The sequence below is a fragment of the Patella vulgata genome, chromosome 7 (genome assembly GCF_932274485.2).
Source record: "Patella vulgata chromosome 7, xgPatVulg1.2, whole genome shotgun sequence".
Classification (NCBI taxonomy): Eukaryota; Metazoa; Mollusca; class Gastropoda; family Patellidae; genus Patella; species Patella vulgata.
In genome coordinates, this window is record NC_065885.2 from 8,496,054 (window position 1) to 8,522,119 (window position 26,066).

General features: G+C 37.1%; 2 protein-coding genes across 2 annotated transcripts; both read left to right on the forward strand.

Moving 5' to 3' along the window:
• The first annotated feature begins 240 nt into the window (after positions 1-240).
• LOC126828874 (protein FAM185A) lies at positions 241-5,671 on the forward strand. The gene is made up of 7 exons (XM_050558951.2): positions 241-843; positions 1,375-1,481; positions 2,343-2,435; positions 3,764-3,944; positions 4,259-4,354; positions 4,884-5,018; positions 5,557-5,671. The coding sequence occupies exons 1-7, from the start codon at positions 309-311 to the stop codon at positions 5,664-5,666; spliced, it is 1,257 nt and encodes a 418-aa protein (XP_050414908.1). The 5' UTR covers positions 241-308; the 3' UTR covers positions 5,667-5,671.
• Positions 5,672-13,519: 7,848 nt separating this feature from the next.
• Positions 13,520-26,066, forward strand: LOC126828873 (BRO1 domain-containing protein BROX). The gene is made up of 4 exons (XM_050558950.2): positions 13,520-13,682; positions 15,131-15,810; positions 21,741-21,917; positions 22,626-26,066. The coding sequence occupies exons 1-4, from the start codon at positions 13,538-13,540 to the stop codon at positions 22,878-22,880; spliced, it is 1,257 nt and encodes a 418-aa protein (XP_050414907.1). The 5' UTR covers positions 13,520-13,537; the 3' UTR covers positions 22,881-26,066.

A 26,066-nucleotide genomic window follows, 5' to 3' on the forward strand; every position in this document is an offset into this window, starting at 1 on the left:
CAAGGGGAAACCCATTGCAAATGACTCATTCCTCAGTAGGCCTATAGAAGAGTGTTTTATAATATTATTGACAATTTTTTTTTTTCAAAATGATCAGCAGTGATTTGTTCATTTTAGCTATTTTATTTAAATTGAATTTTAACAGTTTATAAGACTGGAGAAACCTGACAAGTTTATAGTTAAAGGGAGACAACTCTATTTAAGGCGTTTCATAATCAAAAAAATTTAGTTGGTCTCTTATAAGATAAATCTTGGTGAATTCATCAACTCTTTCAGGTTATAATTGAAGAAATCTACTATTTGACAATATGTCGTCAATGAACAATCTTTGGGGGAGTTTTTGCAGGCTTAAATGTCTAAATAATTATCATAAATTGTCCAGAATTTGGTGCTCAACATGGATTTCACATCCACAAAACAACCAGATATATGGAATTCAGAGTAGAAAAATGTCAAAAACATGTTTTTCAAACCAAAACAAGCTTTCAGACAACAAAGCATTTAGTTTATCAAAGATCGTAAACTTTTCAACCAGAACTTGTAAAGAAGATCTTGTTGAAGCGTGGTTTTATGAAGTTAAGACTTTTGGAAAAATTGATATAAAAGTTCCATTTGATTTAGAAGTGGAACCGCTGCATCCTTTAGAATATCCAAATATGAATAAATTTATAATCGAAATATTTAACACGTCTGCATCGAAAGATAAAATCGGCAGCTTTAATAAATTGTATAATTTAAATATTGACGTCGATGATGAAAAAGAGATTGTAAAAGTTAAAGCTGATGTGAGCGACGGTGTTCAGCTTCCGTTGATCTGCAACATAAAGATACCCATTAAATTTAGTAAGTATCAAGACTGGGTCATCCAGTTGCAAAATCAAGGATCACTTCATCTGGCGTAAACTTTAACTATGCCTATGGCACATGTTTTATACTTACAAAATGGTGAATTTCACTCAGTCATTGTGTGTGTGGGGGCGGGGGTGTTGGATGGCCGAATGGGTTAGCACGTCTGCGTTGTATCATAATGTCTGTCATTGAGTCAACTGGCGGGGTTTCGATTCCCAGGTTGTAGGTGACAGGTAGTAGGGTTGCCTGTCCAACCTCGTGGGTTTTCTCCGGGTCCTCCTGTTTCCTCCCACTGCTAAAGACCCCTACACGTAAGATAATTATTGAAATAAAATTAAACCATGTGTTAGTCAAGTGGACCGTAAACCCCATCTCTCTCTCTCTCTCTCATTGTAGACCTAGTTAGTTTTGAGTGCACCTTAAACCCCATTTCTCTCTCTCTCTCTTTCCTCTTTCCCTCTCATTGTAGGCCTCATGTTTTTATTTATTTACCTACCATCATGTGTGTATTTATTTATTTTTTAGATGTAAATATAGAATCAGAAGATAAAGATGTGACAATAAAGAAATTTGAAGCTGATGAAATCAAAATTAAAACTATTACAGGAAATTGTAATCTCCAAAAATTAAAGGTAGGCCTAGCCTACAGCCAGCTGTATTATACCATCTGTTGTCATAGCGGCCTACAGCTAGATGTATCATACCATCATATTGTCATAGGCCTACAGCTAGCTGTATCATACCATCATATTGTCATAGGCCTTCAGCTAACTGTATTTAACCATCATATAGTCATAGACCTACAACTAGCTCTTTTAAATCGTAATATAGTCACAGCTAACTCGAATCAAGGGACGACCTTTATCTGAGTATTGCTACATTCTAATTTTATAATGGCTTAGTTTGAAATTATTGTTATGGTCTTTCACGTTTATAAAATTGTGCAGGAATCATAAAAAGCTCCTGCCAATTTCAGAAATGAGAAAACAGCTCCTGTAAAAAAACTCTTAATTATATTGCAAGAGTCAAAATGTATTTTTAGTCTTGTTTAATATTTGGAAATGAAATGAAATGGGGTTTAACGTCCTACTGTTCTGCTCCGAACTAGGCTAATGAAGACGGGCATACGCCATACAGTGTGCTATGAGGGAAATTTTGCCCGGACAGTGGCACTACGGCCTACTCTTATATCGAATTCCAACTTTCAAGGGATCTTTTACGTGCACGTCAATGTGTAAACGGGACCTCAGTCTTTCATACCATCCGAATGACTTGACAGCTGTCCTTGTCAGACCCTCCGTCCTGCATCACTGATAAGGGGGAACCATGCTAGAAAATCTGGATGAACTTTCTCGGCCAATGCAAGGATCGAACACCCAACCTCCAGGCTAGCAAGCAGGAGCAAAAGCGCACCTTAAACATCAAGGACTGTATATATTTATGTATATATATATTCCAGTGTGGTTGTATATTTATGTATATATATATTCCAGTGTGGTAGTATAGATGTTGTAAGTAATGGAGGTAATATAATCAGTGAATCACTTCTACAGGGCAATATCCAGCTATCAACAACCGGTACGGGGGTACGATGTTTTATATTGTTTTATTGACAATACAAGTAATTCACATATTAGGCTCACACTTTACATTCACCTGGCCCCAAGTTCACAAAGCATTCTCAGAATTAAATTAATAATTTACTCAACTTTCAATCACTGTTTATGAAAAATATCTTCCAGAAACACAAAACTTTGCACTTAGTTTTTTATTGATGTATTTGATACATGAAAATTACTAAAGTTTTAAAAAAGGATTATATTTTAGTTAAAATGAGGCGAACAATTTTGAGTAAATTTTTAACCTAAAGTTTCTAACTCAGTATCATCCACAGTCTTCGACATTTGTCAATTTAAATCAACATTGATGTTGTGATCTTACCAGGGAAAAATGGGCATCTAATATCCAATATTTAAGACAAAATAAACGTTTTACCATTGGTACACAAATCGTGTACCATAATGCGTTTCTGCGCCATTTTTAACAAGGGACTCGAAGAAGGAGGCTAGACATATTCCACAAGTCATGTCAAATGGTGAAGTCATATTCTTATCTGGGGAGCATGCGCAATAGATACTACTGGCGTAGACTGGAATAACCAGACGTTAGATATTGCCATTCGATTGAAAATGAATCAGTTTATATACATTCATATTGCATTATTATATTCGTTGCGACCCAATTGTTTCAATCTCTAGGTTCCAAATATTAGCGATTCAGCTCCTTTAAGTCTAAGAAAGCTTTGTGACCTCAAATGTTTTTTTAGTGCAGTGTGAATAATGTGTGTGATGGACAGATTGTAATAGTTAAACAACCTGATATTAATTGATTTCTGGAATAAGTTTAATTATGAACATTTTTGGCTCAGGTTAAGCCGAGTAATTTAATGGCTCAATGCTTTATAAAAAGATCAGTGTGCAATTGTAGGATTAAGGTGGGGGACACCAGCCTCACTATTTATTGTAGGATTAAGGTGGGGGACACCAGCCTCACTATTTATTGTAGGATTAAGGTGGGGGACATCAGCCTCACTATTTAATGTGGGATTAAGGTGGGGGGACATCAGCCTCACTATTTAATGTAGGATTAAGGTGGGGGGACATCAGCCTCACTATTTAATGTAGGATTAAGGTGGGGGGACATCAGCCTCACTGTTTAATGTAGGATTAGGGTGGGGGACATCAGCCTCACTATTTAATGTAGGATTAGGGTGGGGGGACATCAGCCTCACTATTTAATGTAGGATTAGGGTGGGGGACATCAGCCTCACTATTTATTGTAGGATTAAGGTGGGGGACATCAGGTTCACTGTAGGTTTGTTTTGATCTATTTATAGCCCATATTTTTATTACAGGAAATAACGGGTGATAGATTTCAAGGGCAGACAATCCAGTGCTGTAACGAGAAGGGTGATGTTGATATTAAAACTATTTACGCCGATAAAACTTTAATAAGTACTCAGTCTGGTGATATACATATTGGTAGTTGTCATGGTAACTCAACAGTAGAAATAAAGACAGGTGATTTATCTATAGGTAAGAATAGTAGACCTGTAACTACCCTGAGGTAATCTAATCTGGATGTTATACTATAACTGAGTGTCAGACGTATACCATTGGCACAAGAATTATTCTTTGGAAATCAAAATAAATAATCCTTAGCATTGGTGTCCACGCAAGGTTTCCAGGTGTGTGCCGTGGTGTCCAAGCATGCCATAAAATCCAGATGAACTTTCCTGGCCAACACTGGAATCGAACACACATCAGCTAGCCAAAGTCTTACTCGCAATTTAAAGCCACTGTGTTGCCCGATCTAGCAAATACCCCTGTATTTTATGTCTTTATTGCAGATACGTTGGATGGCGATATCAAGACTAGTATAGAAGATGGTGATGTAGATATTTATATAGCTAGATGTGGACATGTAGATATAAACACTACAAAAGGTCAGTTATTGTTATACTTGGGGGTGGGGGGGATGGTTGATTGGTTAGCGCATGCACATTGTATGGTCGCCGGTAGGGTCGCCGGTCCAACCTCATGGGTATTCTCCAGGTCCTCTGGTTTCCTCCCACTGCTAAAGACCCCTACGTCCAAACGAATTATTGAATTAAAATTGAAACATATGTTAGTCCCAAAATGAACTAGTTTGATTCGAGTGGATGTCAAACCCTATTTCTCTCGCTCTCTCTGTGTCCCTCTCTCTCTCTGTGTCCCTCTCTCTCTCATGATGGGTGTAATAGTTAAAAATGAGACATATTGATAATGCACAGGCCACAGGCGCATCAGCCTGAGTGTTATTTCAAAATATTAAACAATTTCTTGAGCGAGACCATTAAACAACTTAAAATTTAGACACTATCCCACAACTGCTTTTCAATATCATCACTCTAGTCATACAATATTTGAAATAATAGAAGCTAATTAACATCAAAGGATGACATCCCATCTGTATTTTAAATATTTTAATTACAGGTGATATACAGGTGAAATTATCAGAAACAGTAACAGCAGATGTCAATCTTCAGGCAGAATCTATCGATATTAGTCAAGATATAAATTACACTGGTCAACCAGAAAAAACAACAAATGATCAGATTCAGCATTCAGGTACAGATCTTTGGTGCCAGATCATTTTTATATATCTCTGCAATGCTTTGGTATCCCTTACCCCTAAAACTATAAAGTCTGCTGAAACATTAACTTCATTTAAATCAAACCTAAAGACTTATCTTTTCAAACTTATATATTTAAAAGTAGGACATAATCATGTGAGTTTTATGTTGTAGTGTGCTTGGTGTGTGGTACAGGATGGTGGGCCCAACAAGACAGCTGTCTAGTCGTTCGGATGGGACGGAAAATCGAGGTCCTGTGTACACATAGGCATGCACGTGAAAGATTCCTTGGCAGTAGGAATTTGATATCAGAGTAGGCCATTTTGCCGCTGCCTGGGCAAAATTTCCCTCCTAGCACACTGTATGGCGTATGTCCGTCTTCATTTGCCCAGTTCGGAGCAGAATAGTAGGAGGTTAATACCCATTTCTCTCTCCCTTTCTTTTCATTTTGGTGTTAAATTTATGACTCAACAATACCAGGAATATTAATGATTTGTAAGGTTTATAAACCAAATGATGTTTATTATTTACAGGGAATATTAATGGTGGAGATAGCGGGTGTAAAATATCTGTTACAAGTAAACAAGGAAAGATAACTCTCACACAACAAGACTGGTTCTCCACATTAAAATTATCATCATAAGACAATTATCAACAATCTTGTTATATCACATTGACAGACAGAGATAGTGTAATAATAGGTTACATGTACAGATCCAGTTTGATCATGTGACATTAGGGTTCGTGAAGAAAAAGTGTGATTGTTTTTATGAGAGTTGGCAGCTGACAACATGGAGTCATTTTGTGTGGTCTCAGTCCACATATGGTGTGAAATTCTATAACACTAATCATGAGATTATGTGACTTCTATACGTGTGCATTATTCTGCACTGGCTGTACAATTTTATGTCTACATAGTGGAGGTCAATCGTAGCTATGTTTGAAAATTGGGTTTTGAAAAATGGTCTTTTTTTGCCGGCGTGCAAAATGACCGATGGATCAGATCTAGTAATGGTCATTTTCCATAGCCCTCGGTCCCGACCGGCATATAAGACCGAAATGGAACCCATGATGTGAATAATTCAAACATGGTGATGTGGTTATGGTTGGAAATATTTTCCTATATCAGTCAGATCCTTGTCTTCCAATATACATGTGTTCAAGGACATTGATCCGTGTTTTAACACATGGAAATGATCTACGACCACTTGCTACAGTCGTGGATGTCCGAGTGGTCAGCATGAATCATTAGATCTGTTATTGAGTCAACTGGCCTGGTTTCAATTTCCCGGTTGTACGTGACACGGAGTAGGTTCGCCTGTCCATCCTCGTGGGTTTTCTCCGGATCCTCCCACTGCTAAAGATCCCTACCCAAAAGCGATTAATTGAAATAAAATTGAACCATATGTTAGTCCCAAAATAAACTAGTTTGTGTCGAGTGGACGTTAAACCCCATCTCTCTCTCTCTCTCTCTGCTCCAGTGGTCTCATTAACTTTCACCTGGAGATCTTTTGGTTTCTGAAATCATGTTTCGAACTTTCGCATGAGTAGTGACAGGTTTCGTCTAGAAGTCAAGAGTATGCTTTTGTTACTAGAACATCTGATACCACTTCTCCTTTATTATATGTAGTGCCATGGGTATGGAAATAAATGTATTCTTCTAGACTAGTTGTAATCTCAAATCACTCATCATTTTAGAGAGAGAGAGAAATGGGGTTTAACGTCCACTCGACACAAACTAGGTCATTTCGAGACTAACATATGGTTCAATTCTATTTCCATAATTCGCTTGCGCGTAGGGATCTTTAGCAGTGGGAGGAAACCGGAGGACCCGGAGAAAACACACGAGGATGGACAGACGACCCTACTCCTTGTCACGTACAACCGGGGAAGCAAAACCACGCCAATTGACTCAATGACAGACTTTATGATGCTAACCATTCAGCCATCCAACCCCCCGCATCATTTTAGAAGCTTTTACACAAAGATCAGTAATGTTCATGAAATATATATATGATTAATACCTGTAGACACCTAAGGTAATGAATTTTTTACCTGGACATATTTTTTATTTATTTATCTACCGTAAGCATAGAAGTACTTGTACTTTTATATATGTAACATGGTATCAGAATAAAACAATGTCAATAGGAAATTAAAAGTTTATTTGTGAATGATAAACTAAATACAGCAATATAACAATAATATGTATATGATAGACTTGTTTCAAATAAACTAAAAACCGTCAGCAATATAACAATAATATGTAGATGATAGACTTGTTTCAAATCAATGTCTTATAGTACAACTTTATGATAGGCTTGTTCCAAGTTAACTTTCCATCCTATCGATTTCTTTTTGTCTGGCTTTATGATGTGGTTAGTGTTCAAGCCTGGACATGACAAGTAAACTTTATGAAATGAAATGGGGTTTAACGTCCTACTGCTCAGACTTGACTCATGAAGACGAGCATATGCCATACAGTGTGTTATGATGGAACTTTTGCCCGGGCAGCGGCACTATGGCCTACTCTTATATCGAATTCCAATTGCCAAGGGATCTTTTACACGCACGCCAAGGTGTACACTGGACCTCGGATTTTCGTCCCATTCAAAATGACTAGACAGCTGTTCTTGTTTGGCCCTCTGTCCTGCACCACTGACAAGGGGAAACAACGTCGGAAAATCCTGAAGAACTTTCTCAGCCAGTGCAGGGATCGAACAGTAAAATTTACTATACACCTATTCTGTTTCATTTTTTATAGTTCAAAATATCGTTTTATTTGTCTGTACTGCACTAGGATCTGGAAGAGTTATTATATAACCTGCCGTCATAGGGTCAAAAGCTGCTCATACGACCCCTGACGCGACCTCCCAATGTAGTGTAGGTCATCGAAAGTATGAAAAAATGAAACGAAATATAGATCTGTATTTTAATCAAATTGCATCTGGATGCCAACTCAAATAACCAGACACAGATGTTCCACAATAACTACATAACATACATGATCCAAATTAAACACTGCACTTTCGAAATGATCATTTGTTTATAATAATAATAATATGTCCATTTATAAAGTACTATATCCACAAAACATGCTCATGGCACATAATACACAAGTCTCTAATAATATAATTTAAACAGATATGTTTTCAAGTCAGATTTAAATTTATTAAGTGTAGGACTTCTGTGAAGGTCGAATGGTAGTTTGTTCCACTTAGTGGATGCAGTGACTTGGAAAGAACGATCACTTAGTAGATGCAGCGACTTGGAAAGAACGATCACTGAATGACTTTAACTTCCACTGAGGAACACAGAGTTTTTTTCTGATTAACCGTAACTCTCTAGATGAGATGTAAAATTTTAAGAGATCGCACACTTACTTCAGAGCACTTCCATCCAGACACTGATAGGCAAGAGACAATATCTTGAAATCGATCCTGGCTTTATATTTAAAGTCCTGCTTGCAAACCATAATATTGTGAAAGATGAATCTCTAATAGGACTTTCATCAATCTTTGTTGTTTGCTATGCAATAAGCCTGCTGCCATTTTGTTGTCCACAAAAATTTAATGATAGGCCTGTTTTAAATCCGATTGAATTGAAGTCGGGACATGATCTAGCGTTGGTATTTTGATTTTGTTTTCTTAATTAAATATTAATTAGCGTGGATTAAGCTGTGATAAATTGGATATTTTAGCAACAAATGGTACATTGTTACTTTAAGACTCCTCAATTTCAGATCAATCAAGAATCTCAATCTGTTTAAACTTGCTGTTCACCACAAATGTTGTCATCTTTATTTGAATCGAATGCAAAACTTCAAAATATGTCACGGAAAGGTTTCGGACTTGATGATGGTAAATGCTGCATTTCCCTTAATCCCTGTAATAAACAATACTAAACGTTAAATATGGAAGAATGACATGACAGTCCAGTTATTAAAAAATACATTTCCCTTAATCTCCGAAATAAACAATACTAAACGTTAAACATACTTTATGCAAGAGCTAAATCTGCCTATTGCAGATCTTTCTTTAGGCCTGAAATGTTATCTAAATTATTAATTAGACATTAATTAATTTATCCAGACCATAATCTACTGTCGATGCCATCGCTAGCCTGCGATATTTACTGGATTTGAATACATTTTGTGACGGATAATTTAACGCCAAAATGGATAATCGAGACTTTGTTTTTTATCGATCGACTTTATTAATGATGATCGAGGCTAGGCCTAAAATTCAAAACCTAATATCTCGGTTCAGAGTGGGTCAATTTGACTGAAATTTTCAGCAAATTGCCTTTCCATTATCTAGTTTTTAACTATCATAGTGAGAACTACCAACTCGTTATCTAATCTTACCTAATGCCCCTTTAAATATGGAAGAAATTAAATTGTAATGGACCATGATATGATGACAGTCCAGGTAGTAAAAAGACTAGTTGTAAAAAAAATTAGAAATCTACGAGTGGCAAGTAGCCGTCCCAGATTTCTCTCATGAAGCAACTAGTTTCGTTCATTTCGAACCCATCAGGCTTAAATGAAATTGTGCGGATGTTCCCTTTATATAGTCATTGGGGACCGGAGCACAAAAAGGATTTCGGATGGACCGGCGCAGTGCTGTATCACCGGAGCAACTGCTTCCGTTTAATGGTGAACAGAGAGACGGCTGAAGAATTGCCATTGTAAAATGCTTATTTGCATAGACTCTAAGGCTCCCAACCCATTCGACTGTGTCGTTTAAAATAATATAAACAAGTGGGAATTATTTTGGATAACCGGACTGGGTAGTTGTAAAATATATAGGACTATCCTGCTATTACGGCTACAAGTTCAACGAGAAGTTGATACATGTAAATTTAACGCATTGAAAATACAAATTATTTGTCAATTTAAATCAACATTGATGTTGTGATCTTACTGGGAAAAGATGGGCTTCTGATATCCAATATTAAAGACAAAATAAACATTTTACAATTGGTACACGAATTGTGTATCATAATGCCTTTCAGCGCCATTTGTAACAAGAGACTCGAAGAACGAGGGGCTAGACATATTCCACAAGTCATGTCAAATGTTGACGCCACATTCTTGTCTGGAGAGCATGTGCAATAGATATTATCGGTGTAAACTGGAATAACCAGACGCTCGAGATTGCCATTCGATTGAGACTTGTGGGGTATTTCGTCAAACATAAATGATTTGAAATTAGAGTAAAAACGGAAACGATTGAATGTAAATCAGTTTATATACATTCATATTACTATATTATATGCATTAAAATCTATTTGTGTCAATTTCGAGGTCCCAAATATTAGTCATTTAGCTCTTTTATTATTAAACAGGCCCCCAAATTAGTTCCCCAAAAAATACTATAAAGAAATATTTTATTTATAATGTTGTAAATGTTTGTGCAAAATACTCAAACGTTTCGAAATTGAATTGTCTTAATCTCAAAAATAGTTACAATCGAGTGAAAATGGTGATTTGGGAATGTGTAAGAAAATATCTCAACCATCATACATGACAGCTGAAATTACGTCACGATTCTACTCACACCACCTCCGTTGCCGGGACTGGCAGAATGGTGATAGCACAAGATTCTGCATAGGTCAATTGCAATTCTGTCAATTCAGGGCGTTAAGGACTGACAATCAAGCTGCGACCCCTCTGTGTATCACTCACTCACCTCTAAAACTAGTCTAATGTTAGCTTTTATCTTAGCAGCATCGTTTGTTAAATTATTCGATCTTTCTGTCAGTCTTTTGTTTTTCTTATCAATAAATTTCACAGCTTCATCCAACGTAAACTCCACGAAGAATCCGTAACCAACAGCTACACATATACGAGATGAATCAGGCCTGTAAAAATAAACAAGAAGACTTGGTTATCAACATCATTTGCTCCCTTGTTTCCATGGAAACACAATTACCTATTAAATAGGTTGATGTGTGTACAAAGTCTCATAAAGAGATCTGGAAACAGAATAAGGACAGACTGATCCGGTTTTGATATGCCTTCTCTAACTTATTCGTTGATGAATAATGAATGCTGCAAGTTCTTGTGTTAATTCAAATCAGCTAATTTGAAATGAAATGAAAGGAAAAGGGGTTTAAAGTCCTACTGTTCTGCTCCGATTTGGCCTATGGCCTACCCTTGCATTGAATTCAAATTGCCAGGGGATCTTTTAGGTGCACGCCATGTGTACATTTACATGGAATTACGTTTTTTCCTACCATCTGAATGACTATACACTGTCCCTTGCCAGGCCCTCTGTCCTGGACCACTGACAAGGAGGGGACCACGTTGGAAAATCATGAAGTTTCTCAGCCAACAACATGTTCAAAAACAGGAACTCTAGGAAGGCATGGCAACATCTTACTAATTTAGCCACCTCGGTTACCTTGAAAAGTGTGACCGATTTGTTCAAATTTTACCCAAAAAATATTTTAAATTCAAAAGTTTACACAACAAATATTTTAAATGTCCTAAAATGAATCTCTAACTTACACTTTAGCTTCAACATAGAAATTATTACCCAGATCTACTTGTGTCTTTAGTACATCATCCGTTAACTTGGTTTCCTGTAAAATAACATGTTATATTTATTACATCATCAGTTGCCATGGTTTCCTGTAAAATAACATGTTATATTTATGACATCATCAGTTGCCATGGTTTCCGTAAAATCAACCTGATTAAAACACAAATCCTATTTCGTTTCGTTTTTTAGTTCAAAATTTCGTTTCACTTGTCTTTACTACACTAGGATCCAGAAGAGTTGTTATTTAAGCCACGTTGTGGATGACGTGAGAGATAAGCCAATGAAACATTCTGTTACGGCGAGTTTTTGGTGTGAGGTGCATGGAACTGTGGGTTACCCAATAGAAACATCAACGTTAGTTGGTTATCAAATGTCTGATGTCATAGGGTCAAAAGTCGTCCATAAGACACCTAATACGACCTTCCACTACAACTTCATGTAGCAGAGGCCATCAAAAGTATAAAAAAAAAAAAAACGAAATATAGATCTGTATTTTAATCAGAATGCTGTAAAATAACAGTTTTACAATAATATGATTATATGGTGGATACCTGCAATACAAAGACTATCTTTCAGATTTTAAATTGTGAAGTTGTACTATAGCCATAGGAGTGTTGTCAATTTTTAGAGCTACTTCACCCATCAGGCCATTTCCATGTAACTGGTGAAAACGCATGTGGAAATGCAAAAACATGTACATGGAAAATAGGCTTTAGGTTTGGGGAGAGAGAGAAATGGGGTTTAATGTCCACTTCACAAAACTAGGTCATTTCGGGGCTAACATATGGTTCTATTTTTTCAATAATTCGCTTGCGCATAGGAGTCTTTATCAGTGGGAGGAAACAGGCAACCCGGAGAATACCCACAAGGTTGGACAAGCGACCTTATTCCTTGTCACGTACAACCGGAGAATTGAAACCACGCCAGTTGACTCAATGACATACTTTATGATACAACGCGCTCACGCTAAACATTCGGCCATCCACCCCCCCCCCCCTTTAGGTTTGGGATTAACCATATCCCTAACTAACACTGTAACTCGGCATATGGAAATCTTCAACTTCTCCCATTCGTCTTGAAAAAATATAATCGACAAAGCAATAGTGAGAAAGAGAAATGGAATAAATCTATGAAGGACCTGTAAATACTAAGGTTCGAAAAGTATCTCAACTCACCTGAAGTCGTTCTATAACTGTTTTAAGTTGGAGATAATCGGACATCTGTTTATGAATCTCATCTCTTGCTTCTAAAACTTTCCTACAATAAAATGTTTAAACTTATTCTAAAATTGTTCTGCTCTGACTGGGCTAATGAAGATGGGTAACGCCATACAGTGCCTGAAGAGCCACACTACTTTACATCATACGGTACTCTAATTATTTCAAATTCTAACTTTCATTCAAGGCTTCTTTTATGTGCATTGGACCTTCGTTTTTTTCGTCCCATCCAAACATCTATACATCATCCTTTGCCAGGTGCCCTCCGGTCTGCTGCACCATATTGACAAGAGGAAACCACTGCGGGAAATCCTGATGAACTTTGTCCGCCAATGGATCAACGCAACTTCCCTTATGTAACAGAGCTCTACTGTCTTCACCAAATACTACTGTGCCTAATGGAAAGTTTATGGTATGTACATCACTCAGCATTATACTATAAATTATAAGGATAGTAGTACAAAATGAAAGTAAACATCTGTAACGCGGGGTTTACTGACAAGATGTACTACAGCAGACCGGCCAACCATTTTAGAACTTACTTCAAATCTTCTCTCAGGGTTTCATTCAAAAAATTTTCATATGCCAGGATTTTATCGGCTGATTTTTGTGCCATTGTTTGATATTTCTCTCGTGTTAAACTTCAACAGCTTAATGTTCCACGCGAGGGAATCCCTTACTTCCGGTTACAAAAATACGGATTCCCTCATTTCCGGTTATGTTGTAATAACAAAAATATTGATAGGAAAATGGCGTACTGGTTTCACAGAAATCCTTTGAAAGCCACTGCCGTGGTGACATTTGAGTTCCATGGTGTAACAACAAATGAACCAAGTCGTAAAATCTTCGCTGATCTGAGAAAAACAAGAACTGCATTATTGGAATTGCTCACAGGTAAAGCAGAGAGACTTTTCTCATTAGAATTATAAATGTTGATCGAATCTCACAACAATCAACATTGTCAATATGAATATCAGTTGTAAATGACTCACCTGCTAGCTTACATTTTTTTACTCTAGTTTGTCTTTCAAACTAAAAGATCTTCCTTTATCTCTAAGACTGAGCCCCTTCTTTCCTACAGTCAGGTTATTCCTAATCAGGCTACCAGGCCTACTCTGTGACTTTAAATTATTCAACTGTCAATGTTTTAGTAATAATAAACGCTACTGTATTCTTATACTGATGTGTGTTACCTTCCTGAACTAGAGTTTTTTCACGATCTTATAATAAAGATAGAAATATATGATTCATGAAAACTTCGGTCCCACTTTGAGGATGCGCGATCTTTGATAAAATTGAAATTGACTACATTTTTAAATACCACTGGCTATTCAGTTCTATGGCTACATATGTATACCAGCAATTCTATCAGGATAACTTAGATAATCTCTGTAAAATTGTGACGTAATTATTAACACAGAAAGTTTGTTTCAGTTAGTGTTATGGTTGGTTGAGATATATTCTTATTCAATCAGTCACATTTTTCAGTTGATTGTCACTACATGTAGGCCTATTTGTGACATTGAGAGAAATCAATTCTGAATCGTAGTCAATCCAGTATCCCTATTTATAACCAGGAAGGAATGAGGGTACATGTATTTGGCCCAGAATCTGTCCTCCAACTTTTTCTAGGAGCCACGGTGGCTCAGTGGGTAAGACGCTGGCTCGCTAGCCTGTAAGTTGCGTGTCCGATCCTTGCATTGGTCGAGAAAGTTCATCAGGATTTTCCGGCCTGGTTTCCCCTTGTCAGTGGTGCAGGACAGCTGTCTAGTCATTCAGATGGGACGACAAACCGAGAACCCGTGTATACATTGGCATGCACGTAAAAGATCCCTTGGCAGTTGGAATTTGCTAAGAGTAGGCCATAGTGCCACTGCCCAGGCAAAATTTCCTTCATAGCGCACTATGGTGTATGCCTGTCTTCATTAACCCAGTCTCAGCAAAACAGTAGGGTGTTAATAGACTCCATTTCATTTCATTTCCAACTTTAGCTGACATGAGTTCATCTCCATAAATACTATACAGTTAAAATGGCTGAATGGTTAGCTCGTGCGGTTGTATCATAAGGTCTGTCATTTAGTCAACTGACGTGGTTTAGACACTCCCTGGTTGTACGTGACAAGGAGTAGAGTCACCTGTCTAACCTCGTGGGTTTTCTCCGGGTCCTTAGTCTCCTCCTTCTGCTAAAGACCCCTACGCGCAAGTGAATTATTGAAATAAAATTGAACCATATGTTAGTCCCGGAATGATATAGTTTGTGTCGAGTGGACATTAACCCCATTGCTCTCTCTTTCTCTGTCTCGCTTTTAATTGTATATGTACATCTTGTTTTATTGTTTCAGATCCAAATCATCAAAGAGAAACGGTAGATAAAGCCACGACAGATTACTTCTCCCTGTTATCCGGTTTAATTCAACCAATCGACCCTAACGAACCAGAAAATAAACTACGTAAAATCATCAAATTTCGATGGACCAATAGTCTGTTAGGAAACGCAGCCACTGAACAATGGGATGCTGTGTATGAATACGCATCAATGGCGGTTAATGTGGGTTTGTGGTATACAAAGCACGCAGCCAAACTTGCCGCAAAGGAAGACCCAGATATGGAAGAAGCCAAAGAAGTCCACAAATGTCTGAGAATTGCTGCTGGAATATTTACAAATATCAAGAATGATTTAATTGGTAAACTTTCTGAGAACGATGAAAATGGAGTCGACACGGACAGTCGAGTTTTAGAGGCCTACATCAAACAATGTACGGCTGAGGCACAAGAAGTGACGCTAGCACGGGCCATAGAGATGAAACATTCGTCTAGTCTGATTGCTGCGTTGGCCTATGAGACGAGTCAACTATACCAGGCTGCCGATGATTCGCTGTCGAGTATTGATGACGTCATCGTGGGGAAATGGAGGAAGTATTTTCAACTGAAACATGCTTTTTATTTGTCGTCTGCTCATAGTTATAATGGAGACACGTTATTAGCTCAAGATAAATGTGGAGAAGCAGTACGGGGGTTAAAGGTCAGTTACATTTTATATTAGGTTAGGGTCCACAATGTCTTATTGTCCCCCGCCTTTCAAAGAAAGCAGGGGACTATTAAAATGGATTTGTCCGTCTGTCTGTCTGTCAGTCACACTTTTTGGAACACAATAACTCTCCTAATTGAGTGGAATGTTCAAACTTGGTGTACATGTAGTTATTCATTAGGTGAATGCCTTGATGGAGTTCGATGATAAACATCGTCTGCTTACGGTAAGCAGAGATAAGCAATCTGATTGGTTAATACTTTGGGGCACAATAACTTTGGTTTTAATTAAGTGAGAGTGATGAAATCACAAATTAGATGATTTGGGGTGATTTTAAATGATTTTTACAAATGTTAAAGATATAAACATTTTAAAGAAATAATAGTCCATGTGACAGACCTCGGATTTCGGAGTATCATTACCAATTTGATGAATAAATTCAGCCATGATTTTCAGTTAGCCTGGTGCCCGAAGTGTTCAAATTTGGTTGATGGACTTCCGGTTCACTTTGCTAAATGCCATTTTAACGGCCATCTTTAAAAATGGCCGCCGTTTTTTCATTGCAATTGAGCGCGTCAAGGAAACCTTCATAACTCTTTCACAGATTGACCTATTGATATGGAATATGGCTCAAAATGTTCGCAATAACATTCTACAGCTGCTGTTATATGACACATGTTGGTGAATGAATCATATATTTTCCAAATCAACAGATTATTCTGAAAAAAGCAACGTTTTGGCATTTTTTTTCAAGATTTATTTTATAAGTTCACTACCAAATCATGTTCAGGGTAAATTTAGCCAAATTTTGTGTGTGGTCTTCTTAAGTTATTCATTTGGCATAAATAAATACGCTCAGTGACCCAGTCTGTACAGCTGCGGTGGTCGATAACTCAACAAAAGTCTTGAGTAGACTGTCAATTTTAAAATGTTGAGCCTCGGCGAGTTAGGGTACTAACCATGTGAACGTTTATTTAGGGTTGTCGCAATCGCAACGATATTTGGGGACCGGTTGTTTCTGAAGAAAAATTTGTCACTGAAGACGATTTTGATATTATGTCACTTCTGTGACGTTATTTTCGGTTGAATCCGTCCGATTTCCAAAATGGCCGCCAAAATTTGACGAAAAATGAATTTCTTGTTAGGATGGATGAGTATCACGCAAAGCAAGACTTGTGATATATCATATATAGGGTTTCCGTAGTCATTGTACTTTGAATTGATCTATAAAATTAGTTTCCGAAAATCCAAGATGGCGAAAATTCAAAATGGCAGTCAAAATTTGATCGATGCCTCGGATAATCGTTATTTTACAGTTTGATATGCCCTGTAATATGCCGCTTAGGGGGTTTTCGATGTCACAGAACATAAATACAACCTCTAAAAAAAGGGTTTCCAAAATCCCAGATGGCTAAAATCCAAGATGGCGGCAAGATTTTCCCTAAAATGAATGATTTTTCAGATAATTGTCATTTTTCTGTTTTGTACGGCTTGTAATATGTCCTTTATGGGGTTTTCAGGATCACTAAACTTAAATATTACCTCAAAAATAGATTTTGGATAAGGTAGATGATTGCCCCAAAAATAGATTTTTAATATCGTAGATGATTGCTTAAGAACAAAACGGGACAATTGTCAGTCTTTCTATTCGCTTTGCTTATTATAAAATTGTGTAGTAGTTTTTTAGGGGAGGATGGAATTAATTATACTAGATCTCGTAAATCAGAAAACAAGATTTAATATTATTCCAGCAAAGCTGTATGGAATTTTAATATATCTTTGCAAATATATCTAGTTGTTAAGAATTACCTATTCTGTTTGTTCACAAATGGGCCGAAATAGTGGCTCAGTGGGTAAGGCTCAACAAGGTCCGGAATTCGATCCCTGTGTCTGGGCAAATATTTCCTCATTTCACACTGTATGACAAATAGCCATCTTCATTGACCAAGTTAGAACAGTAGGACGTTAACCCACATTGCATTTCATTTCTGGTCCACAAATCGTAATGTGATAGATTTTTACTTTGAAGAGTCTGACAACCTTTTGTGGTATCATCTAGAATCTAGACAGATGGTATCATGGATTCATATTTGTAAATTGTGAAAGTGTAAAGTGTATTTCACAACAAGTTCTAAGTTTAAAAATGATAATTACAGAGATAATTTGAAATACATTTACGACTAGGTATCCCAAAAGCCATGGCTCACGATTTCCTCTTTGTTAATGTCAGAACCATCCACCTCATTGGAATTACTGTGACAATCGCAACTACTGCTTTTCTTCAGCAATGTACACTAGCCAAAGTACAAGTAGAAACAGCAGATCTCGGCAGCGACAATGATGATATCATTTTAATATCATAGGCCTGCCTAAAGCGAAAGAGGAAATTGGTCGACATTATTTTTGTGATGCCTAGTCGTAAATGCATTTCAAATTAACTTCGCAACGATTCTTTTTAAACTTTCAATTTGTTGTGAAATGGATCTGTCGATACGATATCTAGACTATACCACAAAATTTGCCAGTCATAGAGTCTTTGATGAAAAACCGGTCCAGTTGTACCATACAACGAAAAAATGCGAAAAGTACCGAGATAAAAATCTGAAAAGTACCGAAAAATGCAGACAAAATACGGAAAAAGTGATAAATACCGAAAAAACTTTTTGATACTAATTACCGAAAAAATTCGAAAAACCCAAAATATCGAAAAATCAATAAATAACGAAAAAACAACACTAATTACCGAAAAAAAAACTAAGCCACACATAAAAATTGCTAGGTGGGTCAGACTAGACCATGCATAAAAATGGGGGGAACTGTAGGTTACGCATTAAAATTATGGACACTCTTAGGTGGGTAATGGGTCAAGCAAGATCAGGCATAAATATAGTGGTACACTTTCAGTCAGGGGCGGATTGGGGCCGGGAACTGACCCGGGCTCCCGTGTCAGAGCTGCCCCTTTTACTGATCGCGGAGCACGGACGGGGGTTCCGGGGGCTCTCCCGCTGGAAAAATTTGAAAAATGAATTGAACCCCAAATATGCGATTTTGTGGCATATCTGATTATAATCTTTGTCAAATAATATATCTTATAAATCGATTAATTTAGGCCAAAAGCCCTATCTACAAGCAATTTACAACCATCAACCTGTGAAATTATCATATCGTCATATTATTAATTAACGTATTATCATTTTATCGTCGGAGTCAAGAGAATTTAACTGGTTAAAAAATGGGACTAGTTGAAAAAATTTTGACCATTTGATTAACCAGTTAGGAATATTGAATAAGTAAAGTAGGAATATTTTCATTGCAAAATGTCCCATTTTTGTTGCCGGGAGCGCTAGTTGATTCCTCCTGTGATGGGATTCGAAATCCCCATTGCATGATTCCGAATTCCGGCCCACGCCCAGCACACCCGGCCCAAAAAGTCTATTATACCAGCCCATTCCAGACTCCAGTAATAGGGTGGCGGCCTGTTAAGGCCACCGGCCACATACAACATGATCATCGTCGCTCCATGGCCGGTTTTTTAGACGAATTGGACAAAATTTTTTTTTTCATTTTTTGTCCAACCGGCCCTTCGGGCGATCGCATGGCCCAATCAGCGCCTGCATTCAGTTGGCCATTGATCACAATATGTCCCGCATAAGACTAGTTGGGCATTGTAGGTGGGTCATGGGTCAGGCATTTAGTAATTGAAGCATAATCAAATAACACACTATTTACGGATAACAATTTCTATAGTTTATTTCACTGCGACGTTTCAACAAGATTTCACAAGTCCTTATCAAGCATATAACATTAAGAAACAAGCCAACAGTGAGGCTGATGTCCCCCGTCCAAATCCCTAAATAAATAGATGACCAATATTAATTAATCGCACATTTATTTTTTTCAAAAGTATCGAGCAATCAAACTGATTATCAACTATACAAGTTTCATCACTCTCTATCAGATAGAATCAAAGTTATCTTGTCTCAAAGCATCGATCAATGAAATTGCTTAGCTCTGCTTAGCTTTAGCCCGAAATGTTAATTACTGAACTGAGTCAAGACATTCACCTAATGAACATTTACATCAAGTTTCAGCATTCTACCCCAATTAAAAGCAGAGTTATTGTGTTCCAAAGTCTTGACCAATCAAATTGCTTATCGCTCTTTAGCCTAAGCAGAAAATTCTCACGATCGAACTTAGTCAAGCTAATATCGCCCTGACTTCATTATAACCAAAGTTATCGTGCCCCAAAGCATCAACCAATGAGATAGCTTATCTCTGTTTACCCTAAACAGACAATGTTCGTCATCGAACTCCATCAAGGCATTCACCTAATGAACGCCTACACCCAGTTTGAACATTCTACCTCAATTAGAATGAGAGTTATTGTGTTCTAAAGTCTCGGCCAATCAGATTGCTTATCGTTCTGCTTACCCTGAGCAGAAAATTCTCATTATCGAACTTAGTCAAGGTATTGATGTAATGAAACTATACACCAAGTTTTATCACTCTCACTTAATTAGAACTAAAGTACTATCGTGTCCCAAAACATCATCAACCAATCAAATTGCTTATCTCTGCTTACCCTAAGCAAAAAATTCTCATCTTCGAACTCCATCAAGGCATTGGCCTAATAAACACCTACACCAAGTTTGAACATTCTAGTTCAATTAGAAAGAGAGTTATTGTGTCCCAAAAAGTGTGACGGACGGACAGACGAAACCATTTTAATAGTCCTCTGCTTTCATCGAAAGGCGGGGGACAATAAAATGAAAAGAATATGGTTATATATGTGGACCCTCCAATGGGATGCAAAATCAGCTAGTATGGGCAACTGTCCCAAGCCGTTAGATAAACAAATGCACATAGACAGGTATAAACTGTAATTGGTACAGATAAGCACAAGAATAAAAGATCAAACAATTATTTAAGCGGTATAATGAACCACGAGCAATAGGCCATAACAGTAAAAACATGATAACGACTTGTGAAATCTTGTTGAAACGTCGCAGTGAAATAAACTATAGTAATTGTTATCCATAAATAGTGTGTTATTTGCTTATAAAAGACATATTACAAGCTACATCAAACAGAAAATCGATCATTTTATGGAAATTCTGGCCGCCTTTTTGAATATTCAACACTCTGTGTTTTGGTTCATTTTAAGTTCAGTAATCCCATTCAATTGGATATTACATGTAATATCAAACTGTGAAATAACTATTATCTGACAAATTGGCCATTTGAGCAACTTTTGAATTTCAGCCATCTTGGATTTGGGGCACTCATATTAGAGATTATTTTTTATGATCAATGTTTCTGATATCTAGTAAATCACTTTAGTTGACCAAATAGATAATTTGGCTTATATGGGTCTGAACAAAATTTTTTTTAGTAAACTTATGAACAGACATCATGAAAAAACCCCGAAAATATTGCTGTTTTCAGATTAATCTTTTATTTTGAAACCGAAAGCATTGATTAAACAACATGAATCATATACCAGCAGATTTAGAATTGTATTATGAACATTTTGAGCCATATTACATATCCGTAGGTGAACCTGTTGGGGAGTTGTGGAGGTTTCCCTGACTTACACTATTTCAAATTAAAAAATGGCGGCCATTTTTAAAGATGGCTGCCAAACTCATATTTGGCAAAGTGACCCGGATGTCCATCAACCAATTTTGGACACTTTAGACCTAAGGCTAACTGAAAATCATGGTTAAATTTATTCATCAAATTGGTAATGAAAATCTGTCTGTCACATGGACTATAAGTGCTAATACACAAGATTAAATGACACCTGGATTACAGTGACATGTATAGTGTGTTTTTGTCCTCTGATAAATACAGGTAGCAATAATTATTATCTGAATGCTGTCTTAATTCAGTGCCTAGAATTAAATGTTTTGTTATTTTTAAAGGAAAGTGTAGAATTATATGATAAAGCTGCTTTACTGTGTAAAGAATACGCTAGTACGAAGGGGGCCGGAACGACAGCAAGACCTCAAGATCACATCTTCTTTAGACGACTAGGACCTGTTGTTAAACGTACCTTAGAAAAATGTGAAAGAGAAAATGGTCTGATTTATCATCAAAAGGTATATTATCTTATAATGATTAAAGATACATTATGGGCGATTAGATAAAGAGCTGGCAGTTCTCACTATAAAAGATAAAAACTAGATACTGTAAAGGGAATTTGCTGAAAATTTCAGTCAAATTTCAGGGTGTTTGATATCGTAGACAAGCAATGGCAAATGTTTACTATTTAGTTTTATAGCATTATTTGAATGGGGATCACGGTGGCTAAGTGGGTAAGACCCTGGCTTGCATGGTTGCCCCTTGTCAGGATGGAGGGCCTGACAAGGACAGCTGTCTAGTCATTCGGATGGGATGAAAAATCGAGGTCCTGTGTACACATTGGCATGCGCATAAAAGATCCCTTGACAGTTGGAATTTGATATAAGGGGCCATAGTGCCGCTGTCCGGGCAAAATGTCCCTCATAGCACGCTGCATGGCGTATGCCTGTCTTTATTAGCCCAGTTCGGAGCAGAACAGTAAGACGTTAAACCCCATTTCATTTTGAAATTTGGACAAATACGGTTTTTACTAATTAACGACAACAGCATTTTTTTTTGTCAATTTCACATCCATAATTTATGAAAGTTTTATTTTGAATATTGTAGAATTCTTTTGGGCGATATCAACAAAAATGGTCTAGTCTGGTGTTGTCAGTGGGACCAAATATTATATACCTGTTATAGATACCTGTTTATATATCTCTCTCTCAATCTTCATCCTACAGGTGGCGTTCGATCCTCCACAACTAGAACTCAAGGCGACATATGGTCTGGTCAGTCCTGAAGATTACACCCCACCATCACTCAACCCATTATGGACAGTCGATGTTTATAATAAATTCAATCCAAGTATGGCACCAAAACCACAACCCAAAAAGGCAAAAGAAGAAAAAAAAGAAAATTTACCACCTGTTAAAGAAAAAGAAACACCGATGTCAGATAAAGATCCTAAAAATTTCAGTGGTTGTTCCATTAGTTAGATGTGAATGATTTTTAAGCTTTTTTTGATATTGTTGATTCCCATCGTTCATTTTTCAGACAATATGTAAAATCTTACGGCTTAATCCATGTACGATGTATCTACATCAAATATACATTATGCAAGAGCTAAATCTGCCTACTGCAGGCCTTTCTTTAGGCCTGAAATGTTATATAAATTATTAATTAGACATTAATTAACTGATCCAGACCATAATCAACTCTCGATGCCATCATTAGCCTGCGATCTTTAGTGGATTTGAAGCAAACAAACGCATTCTTATACTTAATATAAACATGTTACCTGCTGTTTTAGACCCTTACTTAAGACTTACATGTAACATACATTATGCAAGAGGGAAATCTGCCTACTACAGGTCTTTCTTTAGACCCTAATGCCCATATTTTAAAACAGTGTCTAAAATAATCTGTGATTAGGTCTAATAAGTAACTAGCTATTAGATATTTATTAACATGACAAGACCAATATCAACTCTCGATGCCATCGTATAGTTTAGATTGTCAATAGATTTAAATATGTTTTGTGGTTGATGTGGTTGCCGTAAAAATGGATAAGCAAGATTTTGTTTATTGTTATAACAACGGTAGCATTGACAATCAAGGTTACTCTGTTCTTCCAACAACTATAACACGGCCCAAACTGATGTAATTTGACTGAAATTTTCAACATATTTCTTTTTCATTATCTTTTTTTATCTATTTTATCAAGATCTGTCAGCTTTTTATATAATCTTACCTATATGTAATGCCCCTGTAATTATTTAACAAAGCCTTCTCAGAATTAAATTAAGAATTCACTCAACTTTCAATCACTGTTTATGAGAAATATCTTTGATCCAGAAACACAAAACTTTGTACTTAGTTTCTTATGATGTATTTGATACATTAAAACAACAAAAGTTTTATAAAGTCTGAGAATGCTTTGGGAACTCAGGGCGAGAATCTACTGGATTAAAAAACAGAAATTTTCATTTGATTAAGGCCATACAAAACAAACATTCTGGTTCTCGGCGACTCATGCACAACTTAAAAAGGACCGCATGATCTGTTTTTATTTCAAAAAAGTAAAAAATAAAAACAATCTCCTTTAATTACCTGGTGTAAATACTTTCCCGGGTTACAGGAACCAAATATACTTAGACAATTAGAATACTGGATAATCATACATTCCTATAAGTGATACTGGATAATCATAAACATTCCTATGAACATCATGAGGAGATATGTCTATGAGAAGTCATTTATCCCAGTACTGGATCTTTGACAAAGTAAAAACCTCCCTCCTTCATCAAATTTTTTATAAAAATTTTTTGGGGAACAGGGGCGGATCCAGGATTTTCAGAAAGATGGGGGTTGCTGTCTCCACTTGAGAGTGCGAAGCCCGACCCTCGGTGGGCGGACTGACGGGCAATCAACCAAGTCACCAACCGACTCGTTTCGGAGTAAATTACAATTTCCAACCTAAACTGACTGTTAATTCCTTTCCTGCGAGAATATATGGGTTAAAAAAATTGTTCTGCACCACAAAAAATAGGAGGGGGGGGGGCGTGTGCTGGGTGCCCCTCACCCCACTGGATCCCCGCCTGAGGAAGGATTGTCTGAGAGCCAGAATATCATTTTTGTCTACTGTCTAAATGTTTTGTTATTTTGTATTGTTCTGTGGATGTCTTTCTATGGTAAACATTTTACATCAATCTGATTAAAATACAGATCCTATTTCGTTTTGTTTTTTATAGTTCAAAATTTCGTTTTACTTGTCTTAACTACACTAGAATCTAGATGTTGTTGTTATATTACCAGGGTTCTGGATGAAGTGAGGGATTGGCCAATGAAACGGTCTGTTATGACGATTTTTGGCGGGCGATGCACTGCACGGAACTGTGGGTAAACCACTAGAAACATCAACGCTGATTGATTAATCAATGTCTGACGTCATAGGGTCAAAAGCCGCTGTACTTTAATCTGTACTTTAATCAGATTGTATTTTACATCCACAGCAGGTCATTACAATTCATCACATTATTTTCATCAGAATCAAATATGTCCTTGTCTAAATTCAGTTGGTTAGAACAAAGGAAGTCTAACATCATTACTGTAGAATAAGTAAAGCCTTACATGATGTCAATTTGTCAATAACATGGATGTACTCACCATCATCATCTTTTAGATATTATACATAGAGCTTAGTGTATGTGACACCACATGTGTAATATTGGGTCTAGCTGTTAATAGGATGTAGGCAGTGAACAATCAGGGTTGGGCTTGCGGGGGCTAATAGAGGGGCTAGCTGTTACTAGGATATAGAAAGCAGGCCTGTAGCCAGCGCGGGGCGATGCCCCCATAAAAAAATATTTTGCCCCCTGCCCCCCCTCTCAAGGGAAGTGAACAATCAGGGTTGGTAAGAGTGGGGGGAGTAATTGTCTGATATTTGTGAGTGAATGTAGTCAGGAATAAAAACATTTGGGTGGGGGGAGGAGGATTGTCCGATGTTTGGGAGTGGGTGTAGTAAATATATACGAACAGTGTGGGGTAATTGGGGGGGGGGGGGTGTCTGATGTTTGGAAGTGTGTAGTAAATATATACGAACAGTGTGGGGTAATTGGGGGGTGGAGTGGGGGGAGGATTGTCCGATGTTTTGGAGTGGGTGTAGTCAATATATACGAACAGTGTGGGGTAATTGGGGCGGGGGGGTGTCTGATGTTTGGAAGTGTGTAGTAAATATATACGAACAGTGTGGGGTAATTGGGGGGTGGGGTGGGGGGAGGATTGTCCGATGTTTTGGAGTGGGTGTAGTCAATATATACGAACAGTGTGGGGTAACTGTCCATATACTTGTATATTGTATGTATATAACTATGTTATTAATTGTATATTATTTTTTACCTGTAACATATTGTAACTGTTATGTTTTATTTATCTTTTCTTCAATCTGATGTATTATTAATTGTTATGACCACTAGAAAATCTGCTTTCAAAATATAGCTTTCATCAGAGGCTAAGTATATGCTTGTAAAGTCAACTTTGTTCATATTTTACATAAGGGAGAAAATATATTATACTTCCGTATTGTTAGTTAGTGATGACACTTATATATAATACTGGCTTTGTTTTATTATATATATAACGTTCTTGTAGACATTAAACTGTCCATAAACGGACATAAATTA

Excerpts from the sequence above, each read along its gene's own strand:
- LOC126828874 (XM_050558951.2), top strand. The coding sequence starts at position 309 with ATGTCGTCAATGAACAATCTTTGGGGGAGTTTTTGCAGGCTTAAATGT. Across the intron at positions 844-1,374 it reads AAAGATACCCATTAAATTTA|ATGTAAATATAGAATCAGAA; the intron begins GTAAGTATCAAG and ends TTTATTTTTTAG. Across the intron at positions 2,436-3,763 it reads TATCAACAACCGGTACGGGG|GAAATAACGGGTGATAGATT; the intron begins GTACGATGTTTT and ends TTTTTATTACAG.
- LOC126828873 (XM_050558950.2), top strand. The coding sequence starts at position 13,538 with ATGGCGTACTGGTTTCACAGAAATCCTTTGAAAGCCACTGCCGTGGTG. Across the intron at positions 13,683-15,130 it reads ATTATTGGAATTGCTCACAG|ATCCAAATCATCAAAGAGAA; the intron begins GTAAAGCAGAGA and ends TTATTGTTTCAG. Across the intron at positions 15,811-21,740 it reads AAGCAGTACGGGGGTTAAAG|GAAAGTGTAGAATTATATGA; the intron begins GTCAGTTACATT and ends TTATTTTTAAAG.